The sequence below is a fragment of the Phragmites australis genome, chromosome 3 (genome assembly GCF_958298935.1).
Source record: "Phragmites australis chromosome 3, lpPhrAust1.1, whole genome shotgun sequence".
NCBI lineage: Eukaryota > Viridiplantae > Streptophyta > Magnoliopsida > Poales > Poaceae > Phragmites > Phragmites australis.
In genome coordinates this window covers 2,450,792-2,463,754 of record NC_084923.1, presented here as the reverse complement: position 1 = coordinate 2,463,754, position 12,963 = coordinate 2,450,792, and the positions used below count along the sequence as shown (strand labels likewise).

The following is a 12,963-nucleotide window of genomic DNA, read 5'->3' as shown; positions in this document are numbered from 1 at the left end:
TTTAGTAGTTGATGATAGCTAGTACCTGCGGCAGAGGAGGGGCGCCGGTTGAGGAGGCGAGCCGCTGATGCGAGGGGTGGCGGAGGAGGGGCGCCATCTAATGAGGGGTCGTGCTTGCAGCAGAGTAGGGTGGCGGAGGAGGGGCACCTACTGAGGAGGCGTGCTACCAAGGCGAGGGGCGGCAGCGGAGGAGGGTCTGAGGTGAGAGTATTCCAAAATTTTGGGTTTGTGCCCTAGGGTTATACGCGATTCAAGGCCATAGACGATTTGCTTAAAACACTCGTCTGTGGTAGAAGGGACTCACATATGGTTTTCTTAAAACACCCGTATGTGGTAGAACATGACTCACATACGGTTTTTGTCTTAAAACCATATGTGGCATCCCAGATGATTGAAATGTACGAGATATCACCTAGAGGGGAGTGAATAGCCGTTTCCTGAAATTTAAAACTTTGCAACGGATTACTGAATCCGGATACTCTGGGTAAATCCGGAGACTCCGGGTTATACAGAACCCAGATACTCCGGTCTTATCCAGATAATCTGGATTATATAGAAAATTGAAACTTATGAACTTTCGAGCAAATCTAAATGAGTCTATAAGTTACCATATGTTCTAAAGGATGCCTAAATACCTTATCACCAATAACCTGCAGTCACACGAACACAAACAAGTAGATCAGGAAAATCTCCAAAGATCAACTAGAACAAGTAAATGTGCAACAAAGTAAAGGAGACAAGAATTTGTTCCCGAAGTTCGGCCACCTCACAAAGAGGTGCCTACGTATCCGTTGAGGATCTCGCAAAGAGTTGGGTCATTTTCAACCCTTTCCTCACCCAAACGACCACAAAGATCAAGTTAGGATTCTTACTCAAATCAAAGGGGTAATATAAACTTTTCGGGACACTCCACAAGCTTGGGTGCTCTCCGGGTGCCGTCTTGCCGTCTATGAGCTTAAAGCTCTAAGAGTAAAGAACACGGATCGAAAACTTAGTGATGACCTCAAGTGCTCAAGAATGGATTTTTGCTTTCTAGCACTCAATCTCACTTCCCAAACTCTAATCTCTAAATCTTGCAAGAATTAAAGCTCTAGAGGAGTTAAGAAACTATTGAATGGCTTTGAATGAGTTTGTCCATGAGTTGGTTCAACAACTATTCAAGAAGGGGGTGTGGGGTACTTATAGCCCACTTCAAAAAACTAGCCGTTACTGTGTATTTTGTACTGACTCGGAGTATCCGGGTAACACATGGGAACGCAGGCATAAACACTGTCCGGAGCCTCTCCAGAGGGTCCGGAGACACCAGAACCTAGAGTATCCGGGTCAACCCGGAGAATTCGGGTTAAGCACTTAAGGCCTACCCGAGACTCTCTCGTGGAGTGTCACTCGGAGACTCCGGCCACAAACCGGACTCCGTAGTATCCGGGCTAACCCGGAGACTCCGGGTTGAGCTCTCACACTCAAACCGAGACTCTTTGCCGTAGTCTCAGTCGAAGGGTCCGACCACATACCAGACACCAGAGTATCCAAGCTAACCTGGAGACTCCGGGTCGAGCTCTCAAACTCAAACCGAGACTCTCTGCTAGAGTCTCACTCAGAGGCTCCGACCACATACCAGACACCGGAGTATTCGGGCTAACCCGAAGACTCCGCGTTGAGCTCTCAAACTCAAACTAAGACTCTGTCGGAGTCTCACTCGGAGACTCCGACCAACTGATCAGAGTCCAGAGTATTCGGGCTAACCCGGAGACTCCGGACTCAAACAACTGAAACCTTTTTTTTGGTGTTCGTGGATGATTGTGTCTCTCAACTTTTAGTTCTAACAGGATATTTTGAGCACTAAGACACCTTTAAAACTATCAACATGCATCACTCTTGATAGTACAGTTATCATTAACTTAAATTCAAAATAAAATGAATTAAATCCTATCGAGTAACTACACGCCGCTTCTCTTTTCTTTTTGAGGGACGCCAACATCTCTTAACTTATCCAATGGGACTTAAAACATGTTCATAACTTCAGTAAACCCATTAGTCCCTTAATCGTTTGTCATCAATTAGCCAAAACACACATAGAAACCTAGATGTACTTTCAATGATCCAACTTATACACACTGGATGGTCCAGCGTATACATATGATGCTTCGCTGGAGTAAAGTTCAGTCCAACGTATATATCTGATGCTCTGTATACATCTGATGCTTTATCGGAGTAAAGTCCAGAAGTTTTCTATTGAATGGAAAATGGACTTATACATACCGGATGGTCCGGCGTGTACATTTGATGCTTCACCGGAGTAAAGTTTAGCCTGGCATGTACATCTGATGCTTCGTTGGATGGTCCGGCATATACATCTGATGCTTCACCGGACCAAAGTCTAGAAGTTTTCTATTGAGTAGGAAATAGACTTATATACACTGGATGGTTCGGCGTATACATTTGATGCCTCAATGGAGTAAAATTTAGAAAGTTTCTGTTAAGTGAAAAATGGACTATTCACATCGGATCGTCCGGTGTTTGGAGCATGTGCATGCCGGATCATCCGACATTCATGAAAATTATGGGTGGTTGGACAACGTCTAACTTTGGACCTCTAGCCTATATATACACCCTCATTTCATCTCACGATGCAACCTTTCCATTTAGAAGAGCTGAAACACTTATGCAACCTCTTGGACCATTCGATTCTTTCAACAAATTATTTTTATAACAGTAACATCACTTACACAAAATGCTATTAAGGCATATTTACATCGAAATCAATAAAAGAGGGAGCTTCATTAAATTTATTGTACTCTTCCTTGTCAACAACATCTTCGACATCGATGATCTGCCAAGTCTCTTCCGGTCATAGCTCTTGAGCTACCAAGTCACAAAGATAAGGCCTCAAGCACGATAAGCCACCAAGCCACTAATGCGAGGTCTCACCACTAACCTCTCTTCCGGTCACTTGTACATTGCCTTCATTTTGGAGTTTTAGTCACAAAGACAAGGGCTTCCGCATCCCCGCACAATTTTCTTATCGTCGCTCCACACCAAGTCGGAGTGTCAACAAGTTATCGGTGAGTCACCAAGACTACAAAGCAGCTGCGTACCTCTTGGTACATGGTTGGATCACTCCTTGATTCACTCTCTAGGTTGTAGCACCTAGCAACACTTCTCTCTAGGCCTATAAGCACTAATCACTCTTCTAATGGTGTGCTAATTGCCTTGGATGATCATATTTAGCACTTTGATAGTTTAGATATCTTCTCAAGTGTATATGGGATTCTCTGTACACCAGCACCTTCAAATGACCGAGTGGAGGGTTATAAATAGGCTCAACTCCGCGAACTAGTTATTGTTCTAATGGTCACATTCTTTTTGTACGCATCGGATGGTCCGGCATGTGCAACATTACAAACACCGGACTATCCGATATGTACTCGCTTAAAACTAGCCATTGTAACTCCACGTTCATTTTTGTGAACACCGAATTATTTTTCTTTGTGAACACTGAAACATTCGATGTGCATACGGTGTCAACCGAGCCATTTTGCAACCTCTCTAGAAAATAGTCCAGTGTGTTTATTTTTGTGAACACCAGAACATCTGGTGTTCATATAAACTTTGTTGCAATTTTTTTTTGAACATCAGATTATTTTTCTCTGTGAACACCGAGCTATTTTTTTTAACATTAGAATATCTGGTGTGTACATTTTTAGCAGAACAATAATATATATTTTGGGCATAACTTTTTGCTTTGAACTCTGATTTTGATGATCTTAAACTCTATGGAAAGCTTGTAAAGTGCTCTACATGATTGTACAGAAATCCATCATATCTGATCACATCAAAATTTATAAAACAAGTCTAATTCATTCATCTCTTTGTTATAGCTTCAGTGACTTCTTTTTTTATTGCATCCATGAGACCTACTAAAGCATATACTTAAAAAATATGTTAGTCTCATTGACTATGTTATAATTAATCACTAAAATAACATACATGTCCTAATAGGATCATGTTTGCTACAAGCGATATCGCAAAAGATACCAACAAAACTATCACATACATTCTTTTCGATGTGTATGGGATCAAGAGAGTGTCTAGGTGTTGCCAGTAACATAGCTCCCAAAAAATCGTTTTCTTTTTCTGCATGAAATTTTTATCAGAACTAGATCACTTTCTCTTCCCAATAACCACATTGATATTTCTAACATGTTCGTAGACATCCGTAATGTTGACATGCCTATGAGCTAATACATTCTCTCATATGTCATCGAATTCTCTCTTCATGTTCCTATATGTATGAGACTTGAGTAGAAACTGATGCTGCTGCATGTATACTGTTTTTCTTGAGTTGTTGAGCCGCATACTCTCGGTAGCATCTAAGCACTAGAGACATACTTTGCTTCATTTTGTAGTTTGCCTTGACAAATTGTCAAGAGCCAGCAAATTATTGATTATGCAAAACATGATGGCATGTAGTCTGAAGTACTCTCGCATATATGCATATCATATTTCAACACCATCTGACCATAACACTTTTAAGGTCTTTCACCAGCAATCTAAGTGAAAGTGCATATAGGCCTCCTAAGTAGGTTTTGGCTTATTGATGATAAAACGATTAAGAAACTAATATGTTTATCGAAGCTATGAACAGGTTTTAGTCTCATTTGTGAAGACTCACGACGATTGACGCCCCTCGAAAAGAAAAGAGAAGCGGTTTGTAGTACTCAATAGGATTTAATTTGTTCTATCTTTGAAATTGAGTCTATGATAGCCGTTCTATCAAGAGGGATGCAATTGTTAGCTTTTATGGTGTCTCAATACTCAAGTAACTTATTAGAACCAATAGTTGAGAGACACATTCACCCACGGACACCGGAAAAAATAGGCAGTTTGTGCTGAGCCCGGAGTCTCCGGTGTTCACCGGATACTCCGGTACTCAGTATTTTAGGCCGAGTCTCCGAGAAAGACTCCGTCAGAGAGCCTCAGTTCCGAATATTTTTAATTTTCCGGAGTCTCCGGTGTTCACCAGATACTCTGGTGGTTGGTGAATTTTTGGCCGGAGTCTCCGAGAAAGTCTCCGGCAAAGAGCCTCGGTTAAGCTTTTATTTTTTTAATAGAAAAGAATGGAGTCTGCGGTGTTCACAGGATACTCTGGGTAGACGAAGTTTTTGACTAGAATCTCCAAGAGAGACTCCGCCAAAGAGTCTCGGCTAGCATTTAATTTAAATGACCGGAGTCTCCGGTGTTCACCGTACTCCGGTACCTGAAGAGGCCGGAGAGTCCGGCAAGTCTCCGGGCTGTTTCTTTGTAGTGACTAAGTCATGCCCGGAGACTCTGGTGTTCACCGGATACTCCAGGCAGTTCAACAGAACCGTAACGGCTAGTTCTGACACCGTTCTGAGCCCGTTTTGATTTCAGGCCGGAGACTACGGTGTTCACCGGATATTCCGGGGTAGGCAAGTCAGAATAGTAACAGCTAGTTTTTGAGGGTTAGCTATATATACCCCCACACCCCCTAGCATTTATTGCTTGCTGTTGCTACTGAGCTCCTCTTTCAAAAAGCTTCCTAAGAGCATTCAAGAGCCCTTCAAACATCTCTAATGCTTAGTTTTGCGTTAAATTTGAGAGATTATGTTCGGAAGTGAAATTGAATTGTTGAGCATTGAGTTCGTCATCAAGCATACATTTGTGATCGTTTCTCTTGGAGCCTCATGCTCTTAGACGGAAAGACGTCGCCCGTAGAGCACCCAATCATTGTGGAGTGTTACAGGAAATTTGTAATCGACATTGACTTGAGTAAGAAAATCTAGTTTGATCTTTGCGGTCGCTAGAAGAGGATAGGGTTGGAAAAAACCCGGCTCTTTGTAAGCTCCTCAACGGAGACGTAGGCACTTCTTTGTGAGGTGGTCGAACTCCGGGATAATTTTTTGTCTCATCATTTGTGCAAGTTTTACTAGTTATTGTAGTTTTGGGATTTTTCCCATATATTAGTATTTGTGAGTATCTTGCTGTTAGCTCTTGTTGTTTAAGCATTTTACTGATAATAGAACTAGTGTTATCTTTTAGTCTCTAGTAATACTTGCTTGGCTTCATTTGTTTTCAAAATCCTGTATAGCCCGGATATTCCGGACTAGACCGGATACTCCGGACAGACCGGAGTATCCGACCTTCACCGGAGTATCCGGCATCTGTTTAATCCGCTGTTAAATAAGTTTTAATTTTTAGAAACGCCTATTCACCCCCCCCCCCCTCTAGGCAACTTTAAATACATTCACTAAGGCACACATCGATGTTATTGCCAAGTTGAATAGGACATGGGATTAAAATTATCATCATAAGGTACTTCCTCTTCTGATAGAGCCAAGGAGAAAGATTGTATATGCACAAAACTATTGGTCAGGTGCTATGTCTGCTACTCATGTTACTAAACAAATTCATTCTATCCGTGCTCAGAACAAACCTAATGTTCCTCAATTCTACAACAAACTCCCCAAATTTTATATCAATGTTTCGCCATTGCAAGTTGCCGTGTGAGGGCATCATTCTTACGGCCCTCCTTGTGCCAATAAAGCATTTTGACCTCTTTTTGTTAGCAAACACATGCTTTAAACGAGAAATTATAGGAAGGTATCACACTACCTTTGTAGACCATCCTTTCCCCCCTATCTTTTCGACGCTTGTATCGAGAGGTTACACAAACAGGGCACACAGTCAAGTCTGCATACTCTCCATGATAAATAATGCAATCTTGCTTCCATTCTCAAAGGACAAATAATCTTTTTAGCTTCATAGGTATATGTGGAAATAAAGCAATTAAGATATCAATTGTAACAATACAGTGGAACTCTTATCAGAACACTCGTTGTTTGCCTTTAATTTCAAAAGTACGAGGACCAAATACAACAACGTGTGTCTCCTCTTATAGCCCTGATACAATAGTACCTTGGACTGTCACATGAATTCTTAGAATTTAGCAAATTCTCTGTCAATATACTCATCATATCCCTCAACATTACGGACCATCTCCTCCAAATTCTAAAGAATAGCATCACCTCAGTCTATAAAATGATCAGCGATATTCTCAACATCCTCGTCAGAAATAACTGCATCCACATCATAGTTAGGGGCACCATATTCATGTGTATCACCATCGGGGTCATTCACGCCTTCTTCACCATGACGGGTCCAATAAGTATATTTTTCTTTGAATCCATGCATAATCAAGTGTGTACGTATATTCTATGCCTTTTGAAACTTTATCTCATTTTCTGCAGTCAATGCATGGACAACACATAAATTTTTTATTCATGTGCAACATATCCGCCTCAGCAGCACACATAAATCCAGATGCACCATTAAGGTACTCGTCACAAGTACGATTCTCTAGGTACATCCAACTACGGTCAACCATATGCAATTTTCAAAATTACAAAACTTAATTGAAAAATTGCTACAAAATGGCTAACAAATTGATCTATCTCGTAAACCAACATTCAAGACATTTTTTAACTAATTAATCTAACTAGTTGCAGTACGTTTGCATTGATTTTCTCTACTTTAGTGGGGAACTAATTGACAAGAGCTGGCTAGCCAGAAGTTGTACCTTTAGACGACATGTCGACCTCGATTTGAAAGCGAGACGTGTGGAGAGACCAACCCGACCTCACCTTGCCTTGCAGCCCTCCCCTTTCCCTTTCTCTTCCCCTCCCATATCCCTTCTCTTCCCTTCCTCTTCCTCCCTTTTCCCTTCTCGAGTGGTAGAACAATCACAGCCACCCGAGAGGTAGCCGCGCAGTCAACGTGAAAATTAGGACACAGGCTAGCGCGTGGTGAAATATAGGTAGTCACAGACGGTTTACGTCCAAACCCGTCTCCAATAATATTTCAAACTGGTGTATATTAAACCCATCTATAGCTTCACCATATACGATTTTTCCTAGTAAACCGTTTATGGCCTCGCCACAAACGGTTTAGAATAAAAACTGTATAAGGTATGCAGAAACCGGAGGTAACAATTTCCTAACAAAGATACTTCTTGTTAGAAACCGTCTCTAACATCCTTCTTAGTGACAGTTCACAAAACCCATATGTGATCTGTAACGGATATTTATGTAGTAGTGTCTGTTAATCTTTTCTTTTCCTGAGACCCTGGGAGTGGTTATGGTGTAAGACGTGGCAGAGGCTGATCTATATCAGATAGGGCTGCAGCCCTAGGCCTAGGTTTAAATTCCCATTGGAACCTCACTAAGAAATAATGCAAAGTTAAAATGGTCATCTAGCCTATGCCATGCTAATCCAACCCTAGTCTAATCCTAGTTCCACCCCTGATAACAGTACGTTTTGTGCACATCACTAATTTATATGGTTTCGTTGATGCCTTTGTTTTCACTTCACGTATTGCAACTAAGCTGGAGAGGAAATGTTATACCTATCGTTGCTTAAAAAAATATTATTATTGGATATATTATTTTTCCAGAACAATGTGTGTGTACCGTGATATTATCAGAGTTTACCGTTCAAAACTGAATAATTCCATAGCTCTATTTTTTTCAATGTGTGAAGTGAACATAGCTTAGCTTGCTAGGATCTTTACGGTGGAATCTGTCCACTCGAATTTGAGTCCTAGACTCGAACATGGTCCTTGGCGTCTTAATGTTTGTCTGGGGCTTGAATCCGGATGCTCATAATTATAAAATTATTATATTTATCCTTAATGTTATAATGTTAGTATATATATGTCGGAAATTGTACTTTCTCCATTACAAAAATTGTCCAAGCAAGGAAAAGAAATGGAAAGACTCACAATCTGAGCAGCGGTCGTTCTTTGGGCCTGCAATGGCTTCTTACTCGTCAAAATACTGAGGGCTCTTTTCGGCCTAACCATCTAGATCATGGCCTAGGTAGAACCAAACTGTACAGTGAATACCCGACCCGGCCCAGGCATGAACGGTCGGCGAATGCCACACCGGCCAATCCTCTCGGCTTCCGACGCGGCACGGCCTCACCGCACGGCGCGGGACGACGACATGATGCCGCCCTCCTCCCTCCACCACCATCACCATCACCACCGCCTCCTCCTCCCCTTCCCTTCCCCAACCCAAACCCTAAACCCATTTGCCGCCTCCTTCCATCGCCTCCACCAATCTCCCAAATCCCTTGCCCTATCAGTATCCGCTCGACCACTCGCATCCTCTTCCTCCGCTTCCTCCTTCGCTGTCGCGGCCATCGACGATGACGAGGATGTCGTCATCGGGGACTGCATCGTGTTCGATGACGACGCCTTCGAGGCCCCAGACCTTGACCTCCCATCGGCCCCGCCGCCGCCGCCGAGCACCTCCCGCCCCGGCCGGAAGGCGGCGGCGGTGGCCGGCGACAGGGAGAGCCTGGTGCCGGAGAGGTGGAGGGACGTCGAGGAGGAAATCAACCTAACGAAGAAGGAGAAGCGCCACATCGCGCACGGGCTGCGATTTGGGAGCCGCCTCGAGCGGCGGGCGCCCCCGGCCGTGGCAGCGCCTGACGAGTTCCGAGCGTACCGCGAGGGGAGGCTGGAGGCGGAGATTGGGCACGTTCGAAGTGTATACTCAGGGCCGCTGGAGAGGACTCACCTGCCGGAGAAGTTGGAGGAGCCTCTTCCGCCGGAGCCGGGGACACGCGTGGCTCCGAGGAATCCGAGGATGGGGATGGCTGTTGGCAGCCTTGAGGATATTGCGGAGTTTTTTAGCACCCGGGAGTATCTGCCGGGCGATACGGGGGACGGCAAGAGCGCTAAAAGTGAGTTCTGATAGACTTGTTTCGATACTGAAATGTTTTTTGCAATAAAATTGTGAATAGAGTTGATTGTTCGTATGGTTCGGAAGTGGTGTTTGCTCATACGTTGTGTCTGTGTGTGTCAGAGGTTCCATATGAGAGGTGGGAGACACGGTTAGTAGTGTTTACAGCATTTTATGTTTAAACCGATATACAAATATCAACTAATTTTATCCACCAAGGGCACTGCAATCGATAGAACTAGACCAATTCGTGAGCTTATGGCGAAGCCAATACCAATGTCACGGGCTCCTTCAGCTATGATGCCATGCGGAATACATGTACCTTGACTCCTTTTGCCATGTTATTATATTACCGCGATTGACTATGACCAAATGCTCATACCATACTGCAATGTATGCCCAAATGGACAGTATCGATCTTGTGGTACAAATTTTATTGCCTTGGTAAACTTGGTAGAATCATGTTAGTGTCTCTAGCTATATAAGAACGACTGATTTTTAGATGATGCCGTATTTCTGAAACAATACAGTGTCTGCTGTGAGAAATCAGTATCTTATCCACGAATGTTTGGCCCGTTGGATTAAGCAGTGGTTTAGTTATATACAATTATCACAAAGTACCAGACCATAGTGACTTCTTTTTTTGCATCATTCTTATGGCTTATGTTTCTTTATTTTTGATACATATGAATGATCCTTTTTCGTTATACTTCAGGTAGCCGCAAGCTGTTCACAAATGAGGAGAAGGTTCTTTTGAACAAGCGAGTGCCTGATCTCGAAGCCGCTTCTTCTGTAAGCGATCTCTGTTCAGGGTAATTCAATTTTTGTAGAGTCATTAGTAACATGTTATAGTAGATACTTTCCAAGTAACGAGAGTAGTAGAGATTTTCATACTCAAGCCTCCTCCTAACATGTGTGCATCTTCTGCCTCCTAGCCTGTTTATGATGATCTTTGTTACTTCAGGTTCAGCTTCCTGTGTGATGTGACCTTGTATGTTGTATCTGTTCTTTGTAGAGTAAATGGCTTCCGCTTCACACCCTTGCTGCATCAGGAGATTTCTATCTATTGGATAGTCTTCTAAAACATAATGTGAACATAAATGCTCTTGATAAGGTAATTGCTACTGTAATTTGTGAACTGTCTCATCTTAAAATAGTGATATGCCTATAAGGCTTCTATTTTTTGAGATCATTGTCATTCATTGGACCTTTTTGTGTTTTCCCCAGGATGGTTTGCCAGCAATTCATAAAGCAATTCTTTCGAAAAAGGCTGCTATTATCAACTATCTCTTAAGGAAATCAGCAAATCCATTCATCCAAGATAAAGTGGGTACAAGCTTTGTTTAGCATGTTTGAAATCAGTTTAATGAAGCCTATTACAAGCAGTGTATTTTGGATCAGTCTTGATTACTTTAGGCTCCTTTGCCTCGTCTCAGTATTGTTCTTGGAGTATTTGCATTGGCTATTCTTTTTATGTTAAGTTTATTACATTTTCCTATGTTAATCATTATTGTGATTAATTATCGTGCTCCTGGATTCCCTCTGGTTCCATGCAGTCTTAAGTATGTGATTAATTTTTTATGCCATTTTTTTTTTGTGAATTGTGTTGATTTAATTATACAAAGTTTGCAATTTCGGTGATACAGGATGGTCCAACTCTAATGCATTATGCTGTCCAAACAGCATGCACTCAGACCATAAAGACTCTTTTGCTGTACAATGTTGACATCAATCGGCCAGATGATGTATGTTGAGTTCTGGAGCTGTCTTGCTTTATTTTCTCTTCAGTTGGTTGGACTTACCACGCAGCTTGGCCAATTTGCAGTATGGATGGACACCTTTGCATCTTGCTGTACAAACACAGAGAACAGACATTGTGAAGCTACTCTTAATAAAGGGCGCTGATAGAACTTTGAAAACCCAAGTAAGTAAAGTGAATATTCTAGCAGTTATCAAATAATTCAGTAAGAACTCATTTATGGATTGACTTAATGGTTGTTTTACATTAATCACGTATTCTTTTAGTCACATAATATCATGATTCATGATGTTACCTCAGTCTTTTCATTGTATTTTTCCATAGTAGTTTAGGATGCAATTATGGGCTGCTAATGTTCCTGCATTCTTCTCAAATAAGAGCTCTGCTAAATGGAGAACAATTTTGTCGGTGCACTCACTTCAGGATGGATTAAACCCGTTGGAGTTGTGCCTCCGCTTGGGTCATCATGTAAGGACATATGAGCTTATCAAACTACTTAAAAGCTTCCGAGGACAAAAGCAGCACGACTCAATTCAGCACCTGGAGGGTGTATGACTCTGTCAAAGTCACTAAAGTTTATGGCAGAGCTTGGCTTTTTTGGGAGGCCACTTTCTTAGTGCATCATGGAATTGCTTGGAGTTCTAGATAGGTACAGGTCAATTACACTGCTTCTAAATTATTTATGCTATTTGATTGACCTGACAGGAACCAATTGGTTGCAGAAAGTAGTTTACCCTGGAAGCAATGAGCAACGCAGGTTACAGTTAAGCCATAAGAATGGGATGAGCAAATCTTTCCCTAGGTCAGTGCTCTACAGTTATTAGAGGTGATCTACTGAGCTGTGACATATTCTAGATAATGAATGCCTTATAATTGTTATGAGATTCGCATATGTTTTTAGAATGGCACTCCCTTCTCTTTTTGGCCCATTGAATTAGTGTTAGGCGACATTCTGCATCTTAGATGATGAGGTCACCGAGAAACCATGTTTTTCTCCTTTACGTGCAGATTCTTAGAGCTTTTATTCACTACTTACAGAGATATGCAAAGAAACAAGAGGTGTATTTATCCTTTTTACATATAGAATTTGCCTTGATGTATTAGGGAATTCTATTATCAAATATTGGATCCATTGTTTCCGTGGTGAAATGGGCATTCTTTGTTTGATTTTTTTGGGTTGCTGATAGCTGGTTTTGGTACTCGTCAGTAGTTGTCTCCTGGAAACATAGTCCGTTGAACTGACCGTCTCTGGGCCTGCAGAGGAGTGTAAAAAATACATATGTGTTTTCACTCCAGCATAGTTATCATGGTGTCGTTATGTCGTTGCCATAATGACGATATAACGGCGTGGCGGTGATTTGCTCCTCGCCACGGCGCCGAAGTGTATGGCGTCCGCCATATAGGAATGGCATTGATGTGGCATCGATAAGACGTCTTTTG

At 42.2% G+C, this 12,963-nt stretch overlaps 1 protein-coding gene across 4 annotated transcripts; it reads left to right on the top strand.

The window, feature by feature from the left end:
* The first annotated feature begins 8,906 nt into the window (after positions 1-8,906).
* Positions 8,907-12,690, top strand: LOC133911528 (ankyrin repeat domain-containing protein, chloroplastic-like). Of its 4 annotated transcripts, none has more exons than XM_062353801.1 (8): positions 8,908-9,765; positions 10,480-10,556; positions 10,780-10,878; positions 10,992-11,090; positions 11,411-11,509; positions 11,590-11,688; positions 11,902-12,172; positions 12,246-12,690. In XM_062353801.1, the coding sequence occupies exons 1-7, from the start codon at positions 8,937-8,939 to the stop codon at positions 12,076-12,078; spliced, it is 1,479 nt and encodes a 492-aa protein (XP_062209785.1). In that variant the 5' UTR covers positions 8,908-8,936; the 3' UTR covers positions 12,079-12,172; positions 12,246-12,690. The 4 variants fall into 4 exon arrangements, with proteins under 4 accessions (XP_062209789.1, XP_062209785.1, XP_062209788.1 ...); XM_062353802.1 differs by having other exon boundaries at positions 8,911-9,765; positions 11,947-12,172; XM_062353805.1 differs by lacking the exon at positions 12,246-12,690 and having other exon boundaries at positions 8,907-9,765; positions 10,992-11,094; positions 11,947-11,986.
* The last annotated feature ends 273 nt before the right edge of the window (positions 12,691-12,963 follow it).